This window comes from Epinephelus fuscoguttatus, linkage group LG9 (genome assembly GCF_011397635.1).
Source record: "Epinephelus fuscoguttatus linkage group LG9, E.fuscoguttatus.final_Chr_v1".
Classification (NCBI taxonomy): domain Eukaryota; kingdom Metazoa; phylum Chordata; class Actinopteri; order Perciformes; family Serranidae; genus Epinephelus; species Epinephelus fuscoguttatus.
In genome coordinates this window covers 28902149-28928330 of record NC_064760.1, presented here as the reverse complement: position 1 = coordinate 28928330, position 26182 = coordinate 28902149, and the positions used below count along the sequence as shown (strand labels likewise).

At 41.2% G+C, this 26182-nt stretch overlaps 1 protein-coding gene across 1 annotated transcript; it reads right to left on the bottom strand.

Annotated features, from left to right (window-relative positions):
- Window positions 1–25970, bottom strand: ergic1 (endoplasmic reticulum-golgi intermediate compartment 1). The gene is made up of 10 exons (XM_049586251.1): window positions 25817–25970; window positions 15293–15354; window positions 10393–10465; window positions 9795–9889; window positions 7849–7973; window positions 5983–6087; window positions 5820–5880; window positions 5499–5599; window positions 4665–4787; window positions 1–1454 (listed from the first exon to the last, which is right to left on the bottom strand). Exons 1-10 carry the CDS (start codon window positions 25834–25836, stop codon window positions 1347–1349), a joined length of 873 nt encoding a protein of 290 aa, XP_049442208.1. The 5' UTR covers window positions 25837–25970; the 3' UTR covers window positions 1–1346.
- Between the last annotated feature and the right edge of the window lie 212 nt (window positions 25971–26182).

Genomic DNA, 26182 nt, shown 5'->3' with positions numbered 1-26182 from the left:
TGATTTCTATGGTACCTTTACTCAAGGAACACACAGCATTACAGAGTAATTTGAGACGGAACAGGAAGTGAATGACCTCAACAGTAGAAAGACCAGTTTCTGAAGGCTTGTGATTATCACCGTCCTGGATCAGAGAGGTCTGTCAGATAACAGTATAAAAGAAAGAAAAGAAATGACCAAAGAGGGAAAAACATGTTGGTCTACAAGTTCTCTCCTTATAAAAGCAAATCTTTACAATTTTAAAACTTCATAGAAATTAAAAAAGTAAACATGTTCACATACTATGTAAAAAAAAAAAAAACTACCGTAATCAACTGATCTCTTAGAAAAAAACAAGACATTCATTATAGTTTTTCTCAACAAATCAAATGGGATGGACAAAGTCAAAAGTAGAATCTTTAACAGCATTGATGAAGTATTTGGTATAAACTGATTTCAAGGGAAACAATGATGAATGTGTTGGAAAAAGAAAACTCTAAAAGGTGAATCTGCACTGAGTCATAATTTGCAATGAACTGGTTTTAGTGGCAGCCACTGGAACATCTGATGATAACCCTGTTATGGTGGACGAGTCAAACTAAAGGCACACAGTTTGAATACAGAAGATAAAATGAGACAGGATGTAAAATTAACTTCACATGATGCAAATTGTAGTTTTACGGACAGAGTGAATTACGTCAACAAATATCAGTCCAGCCTTTTAAACAGCACAGGCTTATAAACACTTCATTCAAATGATCATTTTCATTTTGCGGAACTGAGTAAACAGTACGGTTAGACCGATATACTGGTTGGACTGGTTAAAATGATCCTTTTTTTTAACTCATTTAAACACTTAATCATGTCTCGTAACTTGAAAACTTCCCTATGATTGAATATTTGTGGAGAGTAGTGTCACAAAGTGTTAAAATTTAAAATATTTGACTTTCATCACAAATATCAGCTTTGTTTTGTTTGTTTTTTTTACTTCATTCTATCACAATCAGACGTACCATACCAAGTACCCATACTGGTTGAACCCTGACACACAGTACTTCATCTCTGCAGTAACAAAAGAGCTTCCCTCTCCTCTCCTTTCCTCTCCTCCCCTGACACTGAAGACGGAGAAAGCCGACATGTGATAGTCCGCGTCCACACGTCACCAGAGCAGATGGGGCCTGAGAGGAACTTAAGTAACTGAGACGCAGCCGTGTAGCCTGGTAGTTAGATCGAGTGCCGGAGCCACTTCATTGGTCGCGCTGATACAATCTCCAAAAGGAAGTGGGTTCGAGCAGGATTGGATTTAGCTAACAGGCTAGCAACTTTGCACTTATAAATAAGATGTAGGGAGGAGCGGGGAGCAGTCCTCATGACATCTTCCCTATCTGGATCTTCTTCCAGGCCTCTGAAGCGGTGAATATACAGGAGTCGATGATTCCTGCGACTGTGAACGTCCCGCCGACGATGGCACAGATCTGCAGAGAACAAGTCACTGTCAGTCTTCTATGGTTATATATTAATGATCCAATGTCAGCTGCTTCTAATCACAATCTATCAAAACAATACATCACACTGACTCTCCAGAATGTGCTGGAATCCAGCAAAGAGCTGTGCTGCAGCTTGACTCACAATCTTGAGCCATGACTCATAATCACATGATGAACACAGTCATATCCTACCCCCATGCCTTAAGTCATGATAAACCTAAACAACTCGAAAGACAAATAAGGGTGTAGCTCATCAGCCTGGCAGCCAATTTAATCCTGACCGCATTATCAGTCAGGAGGAAAACTTCCTGATGAGGAGGTACGGGCTTAGCCAAAATTCCTCAGCTGACAAGGTCAGGTGGGGAGAGGAGGCAGGGAAAAGGACGAGGAATTCAGGAGGAAAAAGAAATAAAAATATATATATTTTTAAAAAGCTCATAGGCGTACTTTGTTATCTTTGTACAGAGCTACGCTAATAGTTTCCCCGTTTCCAGTATGCTAAGCTAAGCTGACAGGCTGCAGACTGTTCATATTCACCATATCAGTATCAGTATTAATATTCTCATCCAACTCCAAGAAAAAAGGGAACATATTTTCCAAAATGCCAATCATTTTCTGTAAAGTTCAGACTTCTTACGAGACAAAAAAGAAACCTAAAATCATGAAAGCAAATGCAAAAAGTGCAAACCTACAGTCATAGTCCCACACATTGAGCAGAAATATAAATACATAATATTAAACAGCCAAATTCTCAGAAACAACATTGGACACGGCTCAGTGTTGTGAATAGAACATTTAGTTCACAGGCAGAGGCAAATTCCTGCAGTCAGCTTGTCAACAGCACGTTGCCTCCGAACTTGCGACATCTGTGGCATTGTGCTGAGTGGTTAAACTGCACGTTTTAGAGTTGCCTTCTATTTTGATCATCCTAAGGCAGGCCTGTGTTTTAATCATGCTGTTTAACCAGCATGTTGATATGACACCTGTCAGGAGGATGGATTACATTGGCAAAATGCTCACTGTCACAGATTTAAACAAATTTTGTGATTTGAGAGAAAGGTTTCTATTGAGTGCATAAAAAAAGTCTTGGATATTTAACGACAACTTGTGACAAATGGGACCAAAAACAAAAGTCTTGCATTTATATTTTGTGTGTCCATTTTAATTTCTTATTATGAAATGTTTTGTTTTACATTTAACCTGTATTAACAGATTTTTCAGCAACACAGAAACACTGCAACAAGCTGTAAACACAACACTGACATGTCATTAGCTTACAAAGATTTCAAATCAAATGTATTAGGTAACAATTGCTTTTAACACATCCAGCAAACACGTCAAAGAATTAGCATTTACCTACATTTGTGCTTCTGGTCACACAAGTCACTCTCCTTTTAGCTCGATTTTGGTCTCCACCAACTTCTGAGGGCAAAATACCTGTTTTTCGCTGCTAAATGTTGCACTATGTTCACCAGCTAGTCCTAACAATTAGCTCACAGCAGCTAAACAGCTAATTAGAGCTGAGGGGAACATCATAATCGGCTGATAATTCCCCTTGGGTTCATCAATAATGATTTTCATGTAATGCTCATTACTTTATTACCATTAATATATCTCAATTTTTCCACATTCAGTCAGTCTACTACTCACTTTCATTACATGTGCATGTTCTTCATAATTTTCCACTCAAGTGGAAGGTGTTGAAGAAGCAGGTGAGATCATCCTCTGCCTTACAAACCATTTACAATCTGATGTTTTGTCAGTGCCTCAGCAGCAGGGCTCCACCCATATACTTTTAAGATAGAAGTCTGATACAGATTCTTTTGTACTGAAGCTGCTGGTTGACAATATGTTTAGCAATGTTTAATATCTTTAAATATGACCACTTTAGGTATTTATTGTTATGTCAGAGAGCTGTATTCTAGTCAGGGTGGAAGAGCCTCTGAGGCAGCATTTTACATTAAGGACGCATTCACACTGGCGCTATTTGGTCCGCTTTAAACGAACCGCGGTCCACTTCCACAGATAGCTCAGTTCACTTGGAGTGGTGTGAACGCTCATTCCAACACTGGTGGGACGAAATACACGAACCCTGGTCTGCTTGAAAACTGGGGATCTCGGTTCACTTGCAAGTGAACCCTGGTGCGGTTCTGCTTACAGTGGGAAAGGCAAACGGACTATCCGGCGAACCAAAGAGAGAAGTGAACCAAAGAGAGGAAGTGACGTAGAGCGCAGTGCACTTTGGTGTTTGGTGTTTTTGTGGTGACCAAGCTGGCTGAAGGGGATGGATTTCCGTTTTCGGTCCGGGCCAATCTTCTTCCTCATGCTTTTTTTCTTCCTGGTCAGTGGTCGTTTCGGGTAATACCGCCCCCAAACGAGCAGCTGTTGTAACTGCGTGACGTTGTCCAGGCAGTTTGGTTCGCTTTAAAAAGTGCAGTGTGAAAGTGAACCAAACCAAATGAAGGTGTGAAATTTTTTCGGCATTCCCCACCCAATTGAACCAAGTCCCCTGGACTATCCTGGTATGAATGTGCCCTAAGTACCTACTCACTGTTTAAATTGCTCCTGAAACCTCTAAGCCTTTACATGTGCACCAACATAAGGTGTGAAAAGTCATTTAGCGGGCCGGTTGTGGCCCCCGACCGTATGTTTGATACTCCTGCTTTAATGTGACTATATGTCCCCTCAAGTGTTAAAAAAGACCAAACCAGAACTAATAGAGGATAAATATTGGACTTAGATTCTGCAAGTGGACTGAAACAGCAAATTTGAAATGAATGCTAATGTAAAGGCCAATTTATACTTTCCGCATCCGTGTGGCCTTGACAGTCCACTTTGGTCGTAAATGTCATCATCTGCCCATGTCTGTGACAGTCCACATCGAGCCCTATGTGGACATCTAAGTGGAGCCCATAAATTTGTGACTGCATGGACTGTAAACACGGCAAGCGCACCGACTTTGCACGGAATCTGCTGATGTGTAAAGTTCACCGTATCGACTTAAAGGGTGAAAATAATGTCAGTGTCATGTTCACAGCTTGTTAATGGGCCAGTTAAATCAGTTATTGTAACTTGTTTAAAGTTTTCACTATATTTCAGACCTCTACAAAACCTTGAATCAAACTAAATTGATTTTATTCGAGAGCTTTAGTCCAGAGATTATTCTGTTCCGGCAAGCCCCGAGGGAAATTCACTCACTGTTGTGATGAAGCGGTAGAAGGGCTGTCTCCTCTCTGTGTACTTCACTGTGATTGGACTGAGGTCGTATCGGAACCAGATGGCTGGGATGATCCTGCCGGTGTGGCTGTAAGCGACGTACTCCTGTGTGGGTTAAGAAAGAAGAAAGAAACGAAATGTGTAACAAACTTTAATGAGTTTTGGAGCTGTGCCAGGCGAGAGAAATCGATTTAATAAACACCAAGGCTGTTAATCTCATTATGTTTAGAGATGAATGTAGAGCAATCTGTTTTTTCATTCTTATCTCTTGTGGTGGCAGTGGTGCCTGTGAGTCACTACACAATTGGTTTCGGATAAAGTCACTCAAAAGTCATGAATGATTCACTGAAAAAAAGGCTACAAAGTTTTGTGGGTTTTTGCGATCAGTGAGTTTACTGCAAAAAAGCATCCTCATTCACCACAACACACTCAGAGGGCTGATGCATGCCTCAGCTGGACACTTATTTATGCTCTGGCAGTGAGATTTCGGAATATTCTGCTCAGGCCCTCATCCTCCTCCATTCACAGCTGAGCTGCACTGTTATGACCCCAAACTCCAAAACCCAGCTGTCAGTCAACACGCTTCTTGGAAGTGTGTTTATGGTTTGTTGACATCTGGGGAGCGTTTCTAGTCACTAGGGGTGAGCTTTCACTTCCGGGTGAGTGCACAAGTTAACGCGGCGATACATGCTCTGACCATATGTTGGGATGGTCACGCTGCTGCCTTGACATGTGCAAGAACAACATATGACACAAGGGGTCTAACAGGTGAGAGGGGAAAGGGAAAAAAGAGGGACAACAGGAGGAAGTCAGTACCTTGTTTGCTACCGTGTACTGGTAGGAGAACCTCTGTCTGCCTGAGAGGTCTTCATACACTGTCGGAACAATCTTCAGTATGTAGTCGTGTGAGGCCAGAGCTGCAAGAGGAACAAAGTTATTTCAAATGAAAAAAAAAAAAAAGTGTCCAAAAATGGATATAGTTTTGATCATGACGCAAGTGGCATGTGAGATGCAGTGTCAGCTGTGTTTCCACTTTGGATTCAATAGACGTCCGCTAGGTGTCTCATTTCATTGCATCATTCCATGCCTTACATAAATGTCACACAGTGGCTATGATGAGTACATGTGCATACGTACGATTAGATGACAGCCTATCAGCCCCTCCTAACGCATTGAAGGCTCCTTGTACTTTCTGTACCTGCGTGACAAAGGAGAGAAAAGAGATCTGTGTTCAGCCTTGATACTGTACATCTCATCTGCATCTATTTTTTGCTGGGTGCGTTTAAGTGCGTGTCCTCACCTGGAGCTTTTCTCCGAAGGCCAGCTTGTGGATGGTGTGGGTCATGTCGGGGTTTTGGGGCTGCGCTGTAGCGCTGTGCGTGGACACATGGAAGTTTCCTGGTACCTAAAGACACACACACACGCACACACAAAGAGCTAGATTAGTTTGTGTGAGCACCTGCAACACATTTAGTTAACTAATGACCAAGTCTCAATACACCCACACTTGGTTGGAAACTAAATGGTCCTTGCCTCCGGAAGAAAAATCCACTTTAACACGTTTCACATATTTCCAAATATTCCACGAGCAAGAGTGTTAAATGTACAACTGCTGGGTTAATCATTTTTAAATGGACTGGAAAGACTGACGCACAAGATGGTGGTGGGACAAACGGGGCTTCCCAGGGCCCCGGCTGCAGATGTAACTGAAGCTGGTTCCAGAGCTCTTCCATTTAACATAACTCAATTTAGACTGGAGGAAGAAGCACGTCGCCCTCCTCCGTCTCGGGCAGGGGCCTCGTGTCCAAGACAAATAAACAACATATAGACCCGCAAGAATATCAGGCCTCTTACTCAATCCATCATAATTTAATTATTGGGCACAGAAAACGCAGACTTGTGCTTTTCTCTGAGGGGGGCCAGCTATATAAAACTCATATAGTAGTCGTGTTTCCATTCAATTATTACAAACTAATTTTAAGCAAATGTCACAAAAGAGAAATGCAAATTAGATGAGTTTCCATAAACTAGTTTTTTGCTATCAGTCTAGGCTTAGCTTTGCACACTTGGCGGTGTAGGCTATGCTTTATGCATGGCTGCAATCTGCCTGTAAAAAGAGTAGAAGTAGAGGTTGCCAGTTGGAATCAAAACAAACCTCCTTGGCCATCTAACAGATCTACGAGAGAAAAGTTAAAACTGTGCTTTCATGTCAGCTAGTATTAGCCATGTTTCATGCTGTCTGGAGAAGAAGATTAAATTTGCCGTTATGGGAATATCCAGGATGTGAGTGAAGTGTTGCACAACTTTTTCCCAAAGAGTGTTTCGCCTAGTCCTGCCCTACTGTGCTGGGATTGGCTTGAACTCATCACATTGATGCGTCAAGGTCGGATGTGATTAGGGCAAAGAGGTCATAGTAAGGATTACTACCACCCAATCTCTGCCCAGCAGGGTGGGACTAGAAGGAACGCTCCTAGAAGAAAGATATGCTTATGCTACATTCACATGGAATCATGCAAGCAGATGGTAGACGGCAGACGGACAACACCTTCAACAACTCCAACAGAATGGCAGGACGGTAAAACAAAACATGCATGAGGAGATGTCGCGATGGTGACGCTGTATTGTTTAAAAAGAAGGAAATAAAATCTGTTAAATAAAATAATTTTTTGTTTATCATTTTATGTAATATTTCTTGTAATGTCCAGTAACTGTCTAGTTCGTCTGTGTTTTTGCTTTATGTGAAGAAGCTACGTAACATCTGGTGGTAAATTCTGTCGCAGAGGACGGCAGAGAGTTAAAATATTTCAACTTTAACAGCAATGCCATCTGCCGTTACTGTTGCCAGTACTCTCTGTCGGCCTCACCTAATTTTACCACCCAGCTTGCGTCCACTCTACCGTCTCTCTGATCCTGTATATAGGCAGGTTTAATGTTTGCTACATAATAACTTCCTCAACAAAGGCGTTTCCATATTCCATTAATTACATCAACTCTTTTTTGACAAATGCAAAAACCACCTCAAGTGAAGAAGAGCTAACAAATTTTGCTGTTCCAATACAGCTTTTCTAACTGATTTCAAAATGTGCACATAAATCAGTTTAAGGAAACGCGGCTAGTGTGTGTGAGTTATTCTTTTCCCCGACTCTACTCCGTGATGAGGTCTTACCTTGTTGATGGTGAACTCTCCCTCAAAGCGACAACCATCGCCCTGGTTGAGAGGAACCTTCATGGAGTTGTCTATGTGACCGACCTCGTGGCGGCCCATCTCATCCTGGATGTCCAAACCCACCACTGAAGAGAGAAAAAGACATGGGAGAGAATTAAAATATATAATGAACTGGACAGAATATTATACAGTTTTACACAGTTGTCTTTGCTGGTTCCAAACTCCGACTACACAAATTATAAATTAATGACAAAATAAACATCATTACAAATTAAAAAGTAGCTTAGTTTTAGACAAAATGGGTTATGTGAAGACATCACAGGCACTTTTCCAGATTTTTCAGACTCCTTATAGACTAAATGTTTCATGGTTAATCAAAGAAATGGTTGATAATGATAATAAACAGCTTATTTTCATAGTCAAATAACCCAACATGCACTTTTTCATTGACAGTGGAAGAGAAGGAGAAAGAGAGAAATTCTGCAGAGTGACCCACAGAGTAAACACACAAAGTCCAAACAGACCACCAATCCTCCTGCCTGTCTGTGATTTTCCATCTAGACTTCACTGACCCCCCTCCTGCAGGCCGCTGTGTGTTGGCACACTGGCAGTGGCCTATTTTCAGAGCCTGCCTGCGCCGTGTCTTGGCTAGCAGCGCAGAGAGGGACGTCTGCTGGACATGTGCTAAAAACCTCCACATGCCGTCTGTCTGACCTTTGACATTCAAGACATCTTCGTCCGTCCAGATCTCAAAATACAGCACATAAACACAAGTTAGGTCTGCCGCTGTGAGTCTGTCCGAGCCGGTCGTTTCTCCTTTTTAAGACATTTAGGAGAGGAAGTGTGTTCATGTGAAGTGGATCGAGGGGTGGAGGGGGAGGGATTATTATAAGGTCATTACATGCGGTTCTGCTTTTCCGTGAGGTCACAAATCAAGACCTGGCAACCTGTAAAGGTCAGCGGAGTCAGACGGTGTTTAAATGTGGAACAGCACAGCACAGCAGATAAACAGTGAAAAGGATGGAAATGCAAGCTTTCCATGAAAATGATTTATCCCTCACAGTAAGTTTGTAATGAATGACAACCTGTTTGGAGGCCTGGAAAATAAACTGATGTACAACATTAACTCACTGAGAGGACGGCTGAGGAACATTTCTACTCATTACATGCAGCTGCAGTGTGGTCACACCAACGTGTTTGAGCTGGTATTTAAGAGGGCCCCACATTTCTGCAGGAAAAAAAAATTGCAAATAAACAGAACCACCATACATACAATCACAGAGGGCTTTAATTGGAAACGGCACGAGACAGCCTTTGTTTAGGCACGCCATGAGTGCACTCCTCTAAACACATGGCCGACAGCTGTGTGTCTGCGTGCCAAAGCCTCTCTCGCAGAAATCTGGACTTCATTTTTCACACAGGCATTTATTAGCGTTGCCATTTTTGGATATCGCTTGAATCGAACTAATGTGGGCTTTCTGCGCTGCCCCGGCCTCGCCAGTGTGTGTGTGTGTCATTGGGCATAGTTTCTGAGGGGAGTCATGGGGAGCAAATAACCAGTGACTGCTCTCCGTCCTGCCCACTGCTCCGACATCGAAGCACTGCAGACGAGCCAAGAGAGGCAACTCAGACTCAGATTACGGTTTTGTGGCAGCACGAGATCAAACAGAGGTGACACGGGCCTAAAAGCTAGTGTTATCTAGGAGCATAGCACAACACAGTCGCATAAACAAACCATTATGTGTCTGCATCTTTATCTAGGGCATCATTTATCTTTCGCCTGTGTGCTGTGTTAAATGATAGGGTGTGGTAGGTGTGATAGTGTCTGATAAAGAAGAAGAACACAACTGTAAAAAAGGAGGCCGTAGAGAAAAGGAAAACACACAAGGGTAATGCAAAGAAATAGTGTAGAGTTGCATATGTGTATATATGATGTAAATACTCACAATCACAGTGTAAGTGTGGCAAACTGATGTTTAAACTCACTTCTATCTTCCCACCACTGTCTTTATCAGGATCATCCACATACAGTTCATTTACACTGCGATGGACAGAGAAGAGAAAAAACGGTTATATAAGCTCGAACCGAACTTTTAACGAGAGGAAAGAAAAAGTCAATTTGAGTATTAAAAAACACTCCTTTCTCCTCCAACACACACACCACTTTAACAGTCAAGGATTCATCTTCTGCCAATTTGCAAGGAAAAGGCATTTGTGTATCTCTGTTAGTGTAATTTCCTTCCTTTTACACCCCCTCCCCTCGCCGAGCCCTCCCTTATTACACATCACATCACCAAGCGGCTGACGCATGCACAAAGCCAATTTCCTGTGAGAAAACTGACTCCATTCATTGGTTGCAACACGGGCCGAGCTGAAAACATCATAATGAGGGCATTGACATTCATGATTAACTCCCCGTCTTTGATATTTCAGACAGCAGGTTCTCTGCTCGTGTGGCAACAAAGGAGCCGTCCTCGGGATTAGTGTGTTCTCCGCCGCAGGATATTACACCCTCATTCTGAGATCTGATGCTGTGATACCTACATTTCTGTGGCTATGAATCCCGTCAGCTCAGACAGGAACAAGAAGAGTATGAAGACACAGCAGAGAATGGAAACTGTGGGCAGAGAGAAAGAAAGTTAGTCCCCGTTGATTTTACGTATGGCATTTACTTCACATTAATCTCAAATTACGCCGGCATTTCAAGGGATGATGCAAACCAAATGAGCCGGGCTGTTCCAGCCATTAGGGACGGCTGACCTAAGGTATTGGCATTAATGAAATCACAGCAGCCATAAAATTTTTTCCTTAAATAGCTGTTTTACTGGCGGTGTTAAGCCTGCCATTACGCAGGTTTTTAAAGACCCTCCTACACTAATTACACATTAAATACCAGCACAACAGGCAGCTATGATTACAGCATATCTGCTTTGAGAGGTGAGCTCATGCTATGCAAGTCATACAAACAGCTCTTCATAGTTATTTTTTTTAGTTTTTTTTTTTTAGACAAACTCACAAATCACTAAGACCAAAAATGGCTCCTACAAAGGAGCTTTAAAGGGACAGTTCACCCCATAATCAAAATTCATATTTTACCTCTTACCTGTAGTGCTATTTATCAGTCTATAGTGTTTTAGTGTGAGTTGCAGAGTGTTGGAGATATTGGATGAAGACATGTCTGCCTTCTCTCAAATATAATGGGACTAGTTGGCCCCCGGCTTGTGGTGCTCAAAGTGCCAAAAACATACATTTAAAAAAACTCAACAGCAATGTCTCTTTACAGAAATCATGACTAGGTTACTCAAGATAATCCACAGGTCATGTTGTGAGCAGTTTCATGTAGGAACTATTTTCTTTTTAGCTAACTACACCCACCATCTGAATCACCATGTAGATGAAAAAGTGCACCTATTTATGGATCAGACATCTTGTGACAGCATGAGATGTAAACATCAATGGCGTCCTCCTCAGCTGAGCTGTAACGTTAGCTAGCTCAGTGCTGCCAGGTGAGCTAGCAGTAGATACACGCTTCTTTGGTGTGCAGTGATACAGTTGGTGGGTGTAGTTCAGTAGAGAGAAAGTAGTTCCTACATGAAACTGCTCACAACAAGGTCTGCGGATTATCTTGAGTAACCAGGTCATGATTTCTGGAAAGAGACATTCATGTTGAATTTTTCAAATGTATGTTTTTGGCACTTTAAACACCACAAGTTGAGTGCCATCTAGTTCCCTTATATTAAAGAAAAGGCAGACATCTCTACAGCCGGTATCTCCAATTCTCGACAACTTACACCAAAAGAATCTAGGTTGATAAACAGCTCTACAGGTAAGAGGAAATATATGTATCTTTGATTTTAGGGTGAACTGTCCCTTTAAGAGTCCCACTAAAAGCGAGACAGAAACCAAATTAGGAATATTAACCTTTAATAATATGTATTTTTGTTCAGTCTGAGCCTAAATAAAGTGTGAGCTTAAAAAGGTGAAGCACCCAGGGTTTCTCTTTCATTTCATGTGTCAAACTAATCAGTCAAAGGGTCACATAAAACGTCGTCATGTGTTTACTAAGATAAATATGGAAGGAACTGATCTGTGTCTGCGCAACTGCGGTCTATCTGGTATGGTGAGAGCCTCGTCAGAAAGCTCTCACTCAGCAGGTGAGGTGTGTTTATGTGGCAACAGTATCCAAGGATGTCACAGTCACATGACCTTGTGGTTAGCAGGGCCGAACTTGTGGTTGGTGGAGGCTTTACATAAGGTAATGTTTAACCCACAAACAAAAGGGAGTGTCACTATGACACATAGGTCATCAATTCAGGTTCATTAAAAGGCTTGTACAGTAATTCTTGCCAGGCATCAAAGGGCACAATACTGGAAGTGGATTACTAAAGATCAGCATAATGGGATGCTACTGTTTTAAATTTTAACAGCCCCGCAATGGAAATACTGACAAACCAAGTGATTTACAAAGACCTCATATGAGTGCTCTTTCACTTAAACTCAAGCTCATCCTTTTCCAGTGCTCACACATGATTTGAAATGGGTTCAAAAGTTGCTTCATTCTTTCAGAGAGGAAGCTCTTTTTCTCAGAGCTGTGACACAAAGAATCGGATACAATAACACCATGAATCAGTCGGTGACATCTGAAACTAGCGCTGCATTTCCGTAATCAGACGTGCCAAGTATTTTTGTCTTGCCCAAGGCTTGTTTTCTCCCACACGGCACATTAAAATGAGAATTTTCTATCAGCACAGGCAAGACAAACATATCGGGACACATGTGACATATGAAGACAGAAAATAAGTCAAACAGCAGATTGATACATTATGTTTAAAGCTAGTACATCTCCGGAAACCACTGAGGCCAAAACACAGTTATTGTCCACAGTAAATACCGTAAAAATTTAACTCAAAGGAATGTGGCCCTAAAACAGAATAACAAAAGCAAACGGGGTCAAATATTTGGCCTTTTGTGAAGAGGGGGAGTCTGTTTCTGGGTGCCTCTGAACAACACATACAGAATGTGAGCTGACCCGCTGCGGGTGAAGCAATAACAGTCGTCTAAAAATCAACCCAATGCCCTCACCCCTAGACAGTGGATGGAGACAGGAAAGGGTGTTCACTGCGCACAGGAAGAACTTCCATCCACTTCCTCATGGGTGGAAACTGTGCGTATATGTTTAGCAAATCCATTCTCTTCCCTGTCATCCAGGAAGGTTGTTTATAATCTGTTAAAAACGGCTCACTACTCGATGACAGCGCTGCTTAGCCGTTCTGTCATCACTTTGGTTTTGGTTTAACATTTTGTTCTACTGTGTCATCAGCTGACCAATGAATAACCAATACTAATAAATGACAGTGGAGCCAAAAATGTGTCATCAGGTCTTCTGCGTTTAATCAAGTAGTGAATAATCAATACACTTCCCTGGTTACACAATGACTTATTGATGACAAGTAGGAAAGCACATGACCTGACAGGAAAAGCATCCAGATTTCCACTGATGACTTCTCAGGTGCCTGAGGTGATGGCAGAGTGTGATCATTAACATTCTTACCATACTAGTTTGTGCTAAAACAAGTACTGCCCCCATGCCAGATGACTCCATCAGGACGTAGTACTGCGCTCGGGCAGGTAGGTACTTGACTTACAGCTGTCATCTCTCCCTGCCTAAACTGTTCCCCAATACATCACCTCCCTTAAACTCCATAGGTATGCTAACAGCACCTCTTCATCCCAGCTTGGATTACAATGTCATTAGTTATTGCTATTTAAGAGCTGGCAATTTAGACAGCATGACATGTGATATATGACGTCATAAATAAACCCTATTATTTGGATGGAAGTTACTGGCTGTATTTTTCACTTTAAGAAAAATAAATCACCTTACCTTCACAATACTAAGGGGGATGTTGCTATGAGTACCATTTAAAACTAAAGGCCGGTATATATGTCAGGTTTTTCAAACAGCAGAAGGCGCACTAAAAAGGGAGAGCAATGCCATCATGGTGCACAAGCATGACAGCTGTAACCTGACCATGTGATATGATGAGGAACAATCAATCACAGCCACCAGACATCTTCTCTTTCTTCCGTAAATTTCAGTATACGGTAACTAAGGAGGAAATGTGTAATTAGTGCAGGACGACCCAGAGCTTTTACATCTGTCCCATGGACAATACTTAAATACAGTGGTTCCCAACTGGTCCGGCCACGAGGTCCATTTTCCTCCTTAGTCATTTGTTAAATATCCATTTGGCCAAGTTGTCCAGCTTGCTGTCTTTGTTGAGTGGCTGTCCGTTAGTCGCTCATTCTACAAGTTGACAAGCTTTGTGCCGGAAATTCACTGCACTTAAAAATAAAGTGTTTTTTTTTTTTTTTTTTTACAAACTTGACATGTTTGCAAGTCACTTGCGGTCCATTCAGAATGGACCTGCGACCAACTTTTGCACCGCCACCCATCAGTTGGGAACCACTGCTTTAATACAAAACAACACCTGTAAGAAAATCTGCTCCAAACTCGGGATTCCTGGTAAGTAATGTCAGACACAACCTGCCTCGGCGCTCCTGAAAGTTGGCACAGGGTAGGCTGAAGAGGAGCATGCAGCGCTCATGTAAAAGACATGGCATGTGCCCCAGGCCCAAATCGGCCACTGAGATCACTTTAAGGTAAATTACAAATGGGGTGTACAGAAACATAGTTTGACATCTTGGGTACACACTTGTTTTCTTTCTAGTAGGAAAAGAAGATTGATCCCACTCTGATGTCTGTATGCTAAATATGAAGCTAAAGCCAGTTAGCATAAAGACTATAAACAGGAGGGAAACAGCTGGCAAAGCTCTGTCCAAAAGTAATAAAATCAGCATACCAACACCTCTAAAGCTCATTATTTATCTTGTTAGTTTTCACCATATAAAAACAGTAGTGTAAAAAGTTGTGGTTTTAATATGAAGCTAGAGCTAACAGCCACTTCGCTAAGCGTAGCACAGTCCAAACAAAAACCAACCACCAGCACCTCTAATGCCCTATTTAACAAATTACATGTTGTTAGTTTAATACGCACATAAACTGAAGTGCAATTTGTCATTTGATTTGGTGTAAATTTGTTACAAATTGCTGTAGGTGAATTCTGGTACCTTCAAACAGAACTCTGCTAGCTGTTTTCAGTCTTTGTGCTAAGCTAAACCAGCAGTCATATTTTACGTACAGACATCAATCTTATCAGTTAACTTTCATCAAGAAAGCAAATAAGGATATTTTAAGTTTGTGACTGAATGGGAAATGGAAAGTTACTGCAACAAACTCAATTATATTCATCTCTACACACATACGTATGAGGACAAAGAGTCAACTAAAACTCGACTGACCAAAATATCCAAATAAAAAACAATCAAAAATAGAAGCTCATAAATTTTGGCCCGTTGTGTGTGTGTGTGAAGGACGACTCACTGAAAGCTCCTGTGTATGTGGGCTGGGTGAGATCTTTTGGCACTTTCCTGTAAATATCGAATCTGAGGAGAGAGAGGAAGAAAAGGGAAAGGGGGAGTGAGAAAAAAAGAAAGAAAATGTAAACACTGCTGAGAAAAGAAGCACATTCTGTACCCATAAGGCTTTGCGATATTACAGAAGAGAGGTGGAATGTTAGCTCTGGACCAACGCCATTACACACAACAGGTCCAGACAGCCAGCCGCAATACACACACACACACACACACACACACACACACACACACACACACACACACACACTTTTTACAGGGTTACACCTCTTCCTCTGAATGTGTGCTCTGTAATTTTGACCTGACCCCAACAAAGGTCTCTGACACTCAGCATATACACAGGAAAACACAAAGCCAACGCAAACAAACACACACACCAGTGAAAAGACACACACTGGGATCATAAACATAACTTCAAATTATAAGGTTTGATCCTTTTGGCAGAGAGTCTACGTTACCGTACAATTACATACAGTACCACTCACAGTGAAAGATTCAGTCTGACAGAAACACGCAGCAAATTTATTCTCATCTGAATCTTAACCTTGACATTTTCGTATCGACTTAGATATTTTCAGATTGTGCTTCAATCAGTGAATCAGAGGCGGAGGAGGATCATCGCACCCTGACACAATCAACTCTCTTACGAAATACTCTTGTTGCCTATTTGGGGAGCTGAGAAGGTGAGGAAAAAAAAAATCTGCTACTCAACACCAAAACTATTTAGGTTCATGAGTTCTTGCGCATGTCCTTTTTGGGCAGTGAAACATTTTCGACCCCAAACTCCATCGCTGACAAACCCCACCCACTCCCTCTTCTCATCCCCACTCTCACACTTACTCCCCCTTCCTCATCTCCTTCCAAAACACATCTGTTCACATCTCTTGCACCAAGAGCTGTCGGTGAAATAACCACAGCTGATGCAATGCAGGGCGGAGGAGGAAGTAGGAGGGAGGGCTTCCTGTCCTGTCCAGCCCCGACCCTGCAGCTTCTCTTGTTTTGGCTCAGCTTTGTTTTTATCTGCCGCACAAAAAAAAAAAAAAACCAAAAAAAAACCCAAACTGGATCCTAAACGCCTCAGCCAGCTTCCCTACATCTCTTCCTCTGATCCACATCCATCTATAACTTCCTGCGCCCATGTCCCATTAGTATTAGATCACTGTGTGTTTATAGCAGGCCTGGCAGGATATATAGGACAGGCAGCACAGAGAGGGGCTGGGCAGGGAGGGGTCGCTCTGTATCAGGATCAGAATAACTTCTAGTGTAACACACTTCCTGAATGTTAAGCTTTAGTGCGCAGAGGGATTCTGTCCTCACGTTCCTCTCCACCCAGCCACAGCGCTGACCTCCTGAGGCCACCAGACAGGTGGAGCTCCGCGATATAATACGCCACTGTCATGTGAAAACTTTGAAAGTCTAGTTTTGAGGAATTCCGTCTTTCAGAGGATTACATGCTCCTCTGTGGGTTCACCTGTGATTAAAGTACATGACCCGTGTTGTTAAAGGGGAACTACGCCCATTTCTAAAATTCATACATATTATTCCCATGATCTAAGACAGTCCGAAGAAATCGGTCAACATGAACAACCCAAATCCAAAAGCTAGAGTGCTAAAACTCATTTGTGATATCATCAAGTACAAAGTCTGGAGCTACTGCACAGACAATGACTTGGGAAATATGTTACAGATGACACTGAGAGCACCCAGGGGAACCTTCTGAGTATATGGGTACATTTTCTGTTTCAGAGCTGAGAACACTACAACAGAATAAAGCTCATTCTGTGGGTCCACTCATCGTCTATGGAGCAGCTCCAGACTTTACTTGATGACATCACAAGTTAGAGACTTATACCCCTTTTCCATCAAAGTTAGTGTGTGTGGTGAGTTTTTTTAAACACCAGTAAACCTGCTAGAAATAGGCTTTAGACTCCTTTCATGGCTCTGCAGTAGACGAGTATGCTTTTCTGTGTGTGGGGGGTTGTTTTGGAGAGTCACGTTCAATGTTACGGACAGGCTGGAGAAAAGGTAAACAGTAGAAAGGAGCATGAAGGCCAGTGAAAACTTTACTGTGGTTGATTGTTTTTATTTATCTCTTACTTATTCAGTCTTTCTTTTAAACTCAGTGCAAACTAATTTGGATCAATGTTTGAGCACTGTCTAGGTGGAGACGGGAGGTATTTTGTGATGACTTGTCATTACATCTTGCGGGTAAAATAGCTAAAATTAGCATGTTCACCTGGATGTTGTGTTCCCAGCAATGCTCAGTGTAAATGCCGATTAAAACCTTTTCCATTGCATTAAAAATCTGGATGTTAGCGTGTTTAGTGGGTTTTTGTGCAGAGTGAAAGAGGCTTTACTTCTCTGGTGTCTGGCTTTGAGAGAGTACCTCACGTTCACAAATACTGATTAAACTTTCCTAGCCCATGGAAATAACATTAAAATACTCAATTGTGGTGGATTTCCATTAAGGAAACCTTTTCAGTTCAGTTAGTTTAAAAAGCTTTAAATGAGCTTTTGATATAGCATTAAACAACTATGTGCTATGTAAAGATAAAATGGATTAATGGCGTCCTGAGCAGAGAATAAAGTCACGCGACATCTGTGTGTCTTGTAATGTAAGGTTCTCTGTGGTTTGTTGTGGTACATGGTCCAGCCGTGTGTGCATATTAATGCATTTGATTCCCTGTGAGTGTATCCCACTAGCTAGCTAATCACCGCCGCTTGTCACTGTGCTCATACATTTGTTACTGCTGATATCGGGGCAGCATGGTCGTGGAAGTGTAACACCCTCCAGTTCCCCGGAGGTTAACACTGTTAGCTTGGTCAACACTGTTGCTGTTATTAGCACTGTTCACGCTGTTAGCACCGTTAGCTGCTAGCCACCAGCTTAGCTACCTCCATGTAGAGAACCGTGGGTAGACAGATCTTAGAGAGACCACCAAAATTGACTACATACACAATATGTACAAATAATTATATATATGATATCAAGCTAGAATACTTTATATTGTCACAAATTATTACTAATGACGCAATTTTTAATACATTTTAAATATGATAAGTGGCTGGGGAGAGGACTGTCTGGGCTTCTTTGCTGAGGCTGCTGCCCCCGCGACCCGGACCCGGATAAGCGGAGGACGACAAGTGCGAGTACGAGTACGAGTAAATATGTAACGGATAGCCTACACATGGATATTCATTTTGGGTTACTGGTACACGTGACCTCTTTTTAAGTTCTACTGAAATTAAAATAGACTTTATATTGTTTTCATAGCACATAAATACATCTCTCGTAAATGTTTTTACCCACTTTACCCAACAGCTGAGGGCAGTTGATTTGCCTTTGAAACAGAGTTTCGAAGTCTACACCCGAGACCAGGTTATTAATAGTTAGAGAGATCCTCACCACTTATTTTTAGCAGTCACAGTTTCCCACCGCTAAACTCGAACACGAACAAGGAAACAAAATCTAAGTTGTCTGGTCACTCGAGACGAGAGATGGAAACTGATGCTACTTTAAATAGTCTCGGATGGATGTTACTGTAGGCTACATCTGTCCACCGACAGTGTGGACATATCTGGACACAGGACACAAGGTCTGAGTTACGCTCGATGTTGGGGGGTCGGAGATAAGGACAAAAATAACAAAATGACATCACAGCGCTATCTTGATATTGATATGATACATTGGGCCTCATGCAGGAAGTGATATACAAACAAATTTCACCAGTGTTTTCTTGTATTTGCTGTCCTCTGATAACATTATATTTCAAACACAAGGAAACATGTTTTAAATTTGACGAAATGTGACAAACAAATTTAGATAATTATATGTTTTAGAGTAATTACGATGATTGGCTTATTACATTTATGGGCTACAGAAATACAATTGGTCCCTTGATCCCAATTAAGACTATAAAACCCTTGGATGTTATTGCGTACATTCAGCTTCTGACTGGCTTACATGCTGCTCTTAGCTGCTTTGTTCCTCTGTCAACACAGTGTTTACAGCATCACAAATGTTTTGTCATCGCAGGGTTTTTGAATTTCCTGTAAGGCTATTAATGACGCTCTGGAAAATAACATTTACTTTGTCTGAGTTTATTTACTGTTATGACGATGTTACAGCCGCTGAAGTTCTTCTTCCTCCAGCCTTTTTTTGGTGGCACGTCTCCAGTTCTTGGTGCATGTGCCTGAGTATTCGCACACGGCAGAACACCTGCCCTTATAGAGTGTTAAGGGGATGTAACCTGTGCTAACAAACAATCAGCCATCCTTGAACACACCAGGGGAAGAGCGGATTTGGGTGGTTAAGAATGTCCGTTGCATCTAAAGTTGATATCTCTTATTTTTCTCTTAACAGAAAATTTAGAGAAAAGTTAAGAGAAATTTAATAGAATTTTGCTGCATGAGGTCCAATGTTTATAAGTAAGAAATTTGACAAAGCTAACTGTGTGTTGTATTACAAATAAGGGTGGAGGAAAAAATTCCATATATCATAGTATTACGATATTAAAGGACGCTAAGGATCAGTTTTTATTATGACAGTTCTTAATATTGCCAATACAAATTCAACTTTTGGTAGCCTACTAGAATGATAAAAATTAATTGCTTTTTCAGTCCACTAGACAGATTTTCCTGTAATAAAAATGACTGAATGTTTAATTATTAGATAAAATGGATGTTGACAAAGTTTTCTTTCAAAGACATAATTTGCGATTAAAAAACGGTAATAAATCACAATACTCTTATTTCAGCATATCATAAAAACATTTTAAATCACAATAATACTTATGTATATAACTATATAACTATATAAATATGTATATATAAGTGTCATGATAATATTGCATAGTGGGGCCTCTGGTGATTCACATCCCTTATTACAAATAGCCTACATTATTATGCAAACCTGGGAAAATGTGAATCACCTGCACTACTTCTAAGCATATATTATTATTTGTTTGTTTGGAAATAACATTTAAACGACAGAATACGAAGTACTTTAAAAATGTAATGATTCGTTTTTTATTTAGCTTTAACACACTACGCTTCATCCATCCATCCAACCATTTTGATCCGCTTATTCGAGGCCGGGTTGCTGGGGCAGCAGGCCAAGCAAAGCACCCCAGACATCTCTCTCCTCAGCAACGCTTCCCAGCTCCTCCTGGGGGACCCCAAGGTGTTCCCAGGCGTTCCCAAGATATGTAATCCCTCCAGTGTGTTCTTGGTCTACCCCGGGGCCTCGTACCAGTGGGACATGCCCAAACACCTCTAACAGGAGGCATCCTGATCTGATGCCGAACCACCTCAACTGAACTCTTTCGACACAAAGGAGCAGTGGCTCCACTCTGAGCTCCCTCCGGACGTCCGAGCTCCTTACTCAAGGAAACTCATTTCCACCACTAGTATCGGCGATCTCATTCTTTCGGTCACTACCCAGAGACGCTGTGATTCGGTCTCATTTAAAATAACTATGATTGAATTTCTAAAAGTACAGTAAAGATATTGCTGCAGGTGAAAATACTTTTTATAACATCTATATACTTTCGTTTAATTAAACTTACATACGATAATAAGGCAGCATTCAAAATATATCATAAAGCAAAGTAGTGTTTGTCTTTAAAGCATTGTCGTACATCATTTTAAATGTGCTGATTTAATTGTAATATACTTAAATACTTGAACTACACATCTGATACACTCACTTGAGCTTGATGAGAACTCAGCTTCACTTAATTACCTCTGCTCTGAACACTTTGTATTCATGAATACTAATGTTGACTCTTGAGAGTTCACCTCTCGGTCTACCGCTGACGTTTGTAATTTCCTGAATTACAGTCAACACATCTCCCTCTGTCACTTCCTACTGCTCATTCTTCTGTAAAAAAGGGGCGCAGATGTTTTGTTATTAGTGAGGACATGGTGTACCAGCAGCATCTCTCTGTTGACACCACAGGGCCTCTTTTCAAGGAAGGGCCCTCACTAAATAAACCATATCTCGCAATGAGTCATGGTAAGCTAGTGGTTCATCCTTTTCGCTAAGTAAACCTGCACAACGGATGTTTATGATTAATTTCTCTCCTCGCATATGATCATCTCACATCACAAGCCGCGAGAAGCACATGCACCTACGTCTTTCTCTACGTAGGTCGCTATTCATTCATCTGCCTCAAGTGTACGTCAAGTATCAAACAACACACAGTCACCCATCACTGTCAAGATAAAGAGATATGACATCTATTGACACTGAGCATCCTTGCTTAAGTCACCATGATTTAATCAACCAAGAAGCAAACACACGACATCACCAGGTTAGCCCAAACCGAACCCGCCTGTGTCAATATATGACATAACATTAAGGTCATTAAACTTGAGGATAAAAGCCTTTCAGTTATTCACTCATTCATTCAGAGAGGCTGCTGTTGAGTCATTCTGAATCAGGTTATCCTTATCTTTAGGAGCTGATCTATATCACTGCTGAAACACCATTCGGAGCCTTTCAAAACAATTAGCCTATGTCTAACAGGCCTGCATGTTTTGTATTAGTATATGAGTTAGTACATTAGTACAAGTAAAAATAAATGAGCATTTAAAGATGGGATGTGAAGAAAACCCTTTCTGAGTGGGGGATCATTTGAGCAGTTTAAATCAGTAACTGTGTCAGAATAGTAATAATAATACATAAATTCAAGATATCAACAAAGAAAAAAGATTATATTTCATAATCAAATTGAGACAGAGTCAGCGATGGATAAGGTCAGCGATGTTCTATATTTCCTTTTTTGGGCAACAAATCCCATTAACACTCAAAAACTAAGAATCAAACTAATCAAACTAACAAATATTGCGACAAGTACCTAGGGCCTGAAATATGTTCACAACAACTCTGCTGCTGTAAAGATGTCCTAAAACACCAAATGTGTATTAATCCGCAGCTGAAAATAGTCCAGAACAAATGCGTTATCAACAGAGCAAAATGTCTGTTTTTTTGCTTGCAATGTGATCGACAATATTAATTTAAGATTACAACTTTTTCTTATATCTCCAGAGTTGTCATCGGAATTCGGCGGGCAAAGATTGGATTTGTGTCTCAATATCAACCCCAAGAAAATGACTATGTCTTCTTTAACAATGAAACTATAATTGAGAGCCATTTCTTCAAGAATTACAACCCTAGTGTACACCAATGACCTTGGGGTGACACTGACAGGGGTCACACAGTTATGAAAGTTACACAGTGCTGGTTTCGGTCTTTCACCAATACTTGTTGACAACCCCAAAAAGAAGACCAGCTGTAATCCTCTGACATTCAATAAACTTAATTTTGATGTACTTAAGCAACCCAGCATTCTGGGAATACATGCTACCCTATCGTATGGTGAAACCTACGGTAATCAATGCTGTTACACACTCTCACCCTGGTGACTAACCCCTTAGTATTTCTAAAAGGGTGAAACCTGGAAACGTGTAGTTAGTTGGTCAATTGAGCAACTTCCACCTGTTGTAATGTAGTTGTTGTGTGATCAAGGCATCAAGTCAGTGACCCATCCAAACAGGACATGACCATGTGATGACCCTATGACACACCTGCTCTCACACAACCCTCATGCATGGGTCATAGTGTTGTAGTGCAAACGAGAGTTACGTCAGATCCTGTGTGTTGGTAAATTATCTGTACAACACAGCTGTGGTCTGTGAGGCGGACGAGCGCAACTGTGATTACTCTGACAGACAGCTCATGTGTTATCCAGGGCTGCAAGTGACGATCACTTTCATCAGCCGTTACCAAGGTAACTACTACAAATAGCTTGTTTTATCAGACAAACAGTCCAAAACCCCCCAAAAAATTTACAGTTACATAAAACACAGAAAAGCAGTGAATCGTCACTCTGGAGAAGCTGGAATGAGAAAATGTTTTAAATGATCAAATATTGATTATCAGAACATTTTTTTTGGCACAAGTGTGTCTCACCTTATAAAATGAATATTTTTACCTGATTGTGGTCCAAATTAACTGGCACTAGATATTACCAATGAAAATAATGTGACATGCTCCTTGTTTAAGGAGACATATAGAGCTAAAAGTCAATTAATTAAACAGTTGCTCAACAAACAAATAATCAGCAACTATTTTGATTATCAATCAATCATCTGTCATTTTTTTCCCAACAAACTAGTAAAACAAACATTCTCTTGATCAAGCTTCTCAGATGAGAGGATTTGGGGCTTTTCTTTTTCATATTATTGTAAACTGAGTATCTCTAAGCTTTGGTCAAACAAAAAAAGACACTTGAATATGTTCCCTTATGTTCTGAGAAGTGGGAAGTGACGGGCATTTTTAACTACATCTTGACATACAGAGTGCTCCAGGAAATGAATCCTGAAACCCAGAAATGATTTTGCATTTTAGCATTCCTAATTCCCTTGTCTGAGAGTCAGTGTTTTTTTGTTTTTTGTTTTTTTTAATCGGTTTTCGGATAGGCGCCTGAAATAAGGTCTGTGGTTAACACAAGCTGAGAAATGTTCATGTTTTATTCTATGACATAAAATATGTCAGTAAATAGGCCACTCTTAAAATCTGAAGCCTTTGTGTGTCTTGAAAAAGACGGTTGCTAAGGGGCTAAATAAAGACGCATTCACACTGGTGCTATTTGGTCAGCTTTAAACGAACACCGGTCCGCTTCCACGGATAGTTCGGTTCGTTTGGAGTGGTGTGAATGCTTATTCGAATACTGGTGTGGACCAAATGAGCGAACCCTGGTCCGCTTGAAAACTGGGGGTCTCGGTTCACTTGCAAGTGAACCCTGGTGCGGTTCGCTTACAGTGGGAAATGCAAACGGACTATCCAGCAAACCAAATAGAGGAAGTGACGTAGAGCACAGTGCATTTTGGGTGGAAAAAAACAAAGCCAACAGCGCAAACTGGGAGAAGAAAAAAAAGAAAAAGTTGGAAAATGTCTCCTGGGCGGATGTGGAGTAGCGAGGAGGTGCAGGCGCTAATTGATATATGGTCAGAGGACTATATATCGCAGTTGGTTGTGGCTACTCATAATGGTTTCCCGTCTTTGGTCCTGGCCAATTGATGAACCGGTTTTTCTTCTTCCTCATGCTTTTTTTCTTCCTGGTCAGTGGTCATTTCGGGTAATACTGCCCCCAAACGAGCAGCTGTTGTAACTGCGTGACGTTCTAAGCAAAATGCAGTGTGAAAGTGAACCGAACCAAGTGAAGGTGTGAAATTTTTCGTCATTCCCCGCCCAATCGAACTGAGTCCCCCCGGACTATCCTGGTGTGAATGCGCCCTAAGACTACAGGACGTCATTACACCAAACACGGCTTTATGGCCTTGTTGTGATGGCAACGTTTAAGTCATGCAACCGTAGTGTAGTTCATTTATAGCCTTACCTCTGGGGATTGCACTTACGCTTTAAAAATTATAGAAGTGGTATTTATTTGTGAAGATTATCTTGCTGAACAACATGTGTAAGCATCATAAAATTGTGTTTGCCATAGAGATTATTTTTTGCAATAAACCAAAATCCAGTGGAAAATTTAATATGCTTTTTGTCAAGGGAACCAGGGTGACATAAGTTCTGCATTGCCCTACAAAAAAATCATCCCTGCAGCACTCTACAGACCAAAGGATTTAATGATTTAAACTGTATATTATTAAATCGTAAATATAATTGTTAGTTCCAGCCCTACAACTTCCTTTTTTATTTTAATTGTATAAAGTTAATACTTTCCACTCATATTTTCGGACCGAATAAGTGGGCTACCTGTGACCATGACAGCCTGACAGTATCCGTCACATATGAAGTGACCACATAGTGCAAACATCCTGTCCTCTATTTTGATTAGGGCGCGCTCTATTGACAGTTTCAACAGCCATGTGGGTGTGACTGTCAGCTCTGTGCCTGTTGCCAGACCATCTATAGATTAGCTGAACGGCTTTGTTAGTCAGGTGTATTTCCGACTGTTCCTTACCTGTTTCTGACTGTTTATTGGCACCCACTGATTCTGAAAACTGCCTCTGTTAGTGAGTTTGGAGAATTATAGACTTTTGATGTGTGAATAAGATTAGATCAGGCCATCACGTTTGTTTAGTAAAATGCAGCTATGACAAAACAGTATTGACTGTTGAGTTTTACTATGCCCTGGGGTCACTGTAATCAGTGTCACGTATTGCAAATATCAGGATGGATGTGGAAATCTGCACATGCGCAGGCAGGAGCCCTCACAAAAACTCTGTGAGCATACCTGAGCATCACTCCACCGACTCAACACATACTCTCCACCCCTGTGACAATGCAGCCCATTCATTCCCAGTGTGAAACACCACTGTTTCAACTTTGACTCGCTCATTAGTAGGCGATGCTTTGCCCACCGTTAATTCATCCACAGCTCACAGACTGTCAAACACCGCCACCGTCCCTCCACAGCTCACCCAAAATAACCGGAAGCTCCGTACTCACCTCCTAACATCGAAAGGCATGATGTTTGCACGTTTGACAGGGGGATAAGCGGACAAAGCTACAAACAACGGGCTAACATACAGCTCCCTTCAACGCTACCGGTTGTTCATCGGTACCGGGCTGACGTCAGCTTAGGACGCTTTGCAAAAGCTGATTGGCTGAGAGCTACTTCCTGTTCCCTCTGATTCTGCTTCCGGTGAGAACGCTGCATCCTTTATATCAATTTACGTTCGCTGAAAATTTTTATATATTTTAAAATAACATAATCACACAGCACAGGAATGCTTTGTCTTTCGTCTATGGTTTAATTACTAAATAACCCGCCTTGTAAAAAAAAAAAAAAAAAAATCATTTTTTATTTATTTA

What these genes read in the sequence shown, in the direction of transcription:
- ergic1 (XM_049586251.1), bottom strand. Translation starts at nt 25,836, where the DNA reads ATGCCTTTCGATGTTAGGAG. An exon ending in CACATACACAGGAGCTTTCA is followed by an intron (nt 10,466 to 15,292) that starts GTGAGTCGTCCT and finishes CTCTGCCCACAG; the next exon opens with TTTCCATTCTCTGCTGTGTC. An exon ending in GCCACACTTACACTGTGATT is followed by an intron (nt 7,974 to 9,794) that starts GTGAGTATTTAC and finishes TTCTCTCTTCAG; the next exon opens with TGGTGGGTTTGGACATCCAG.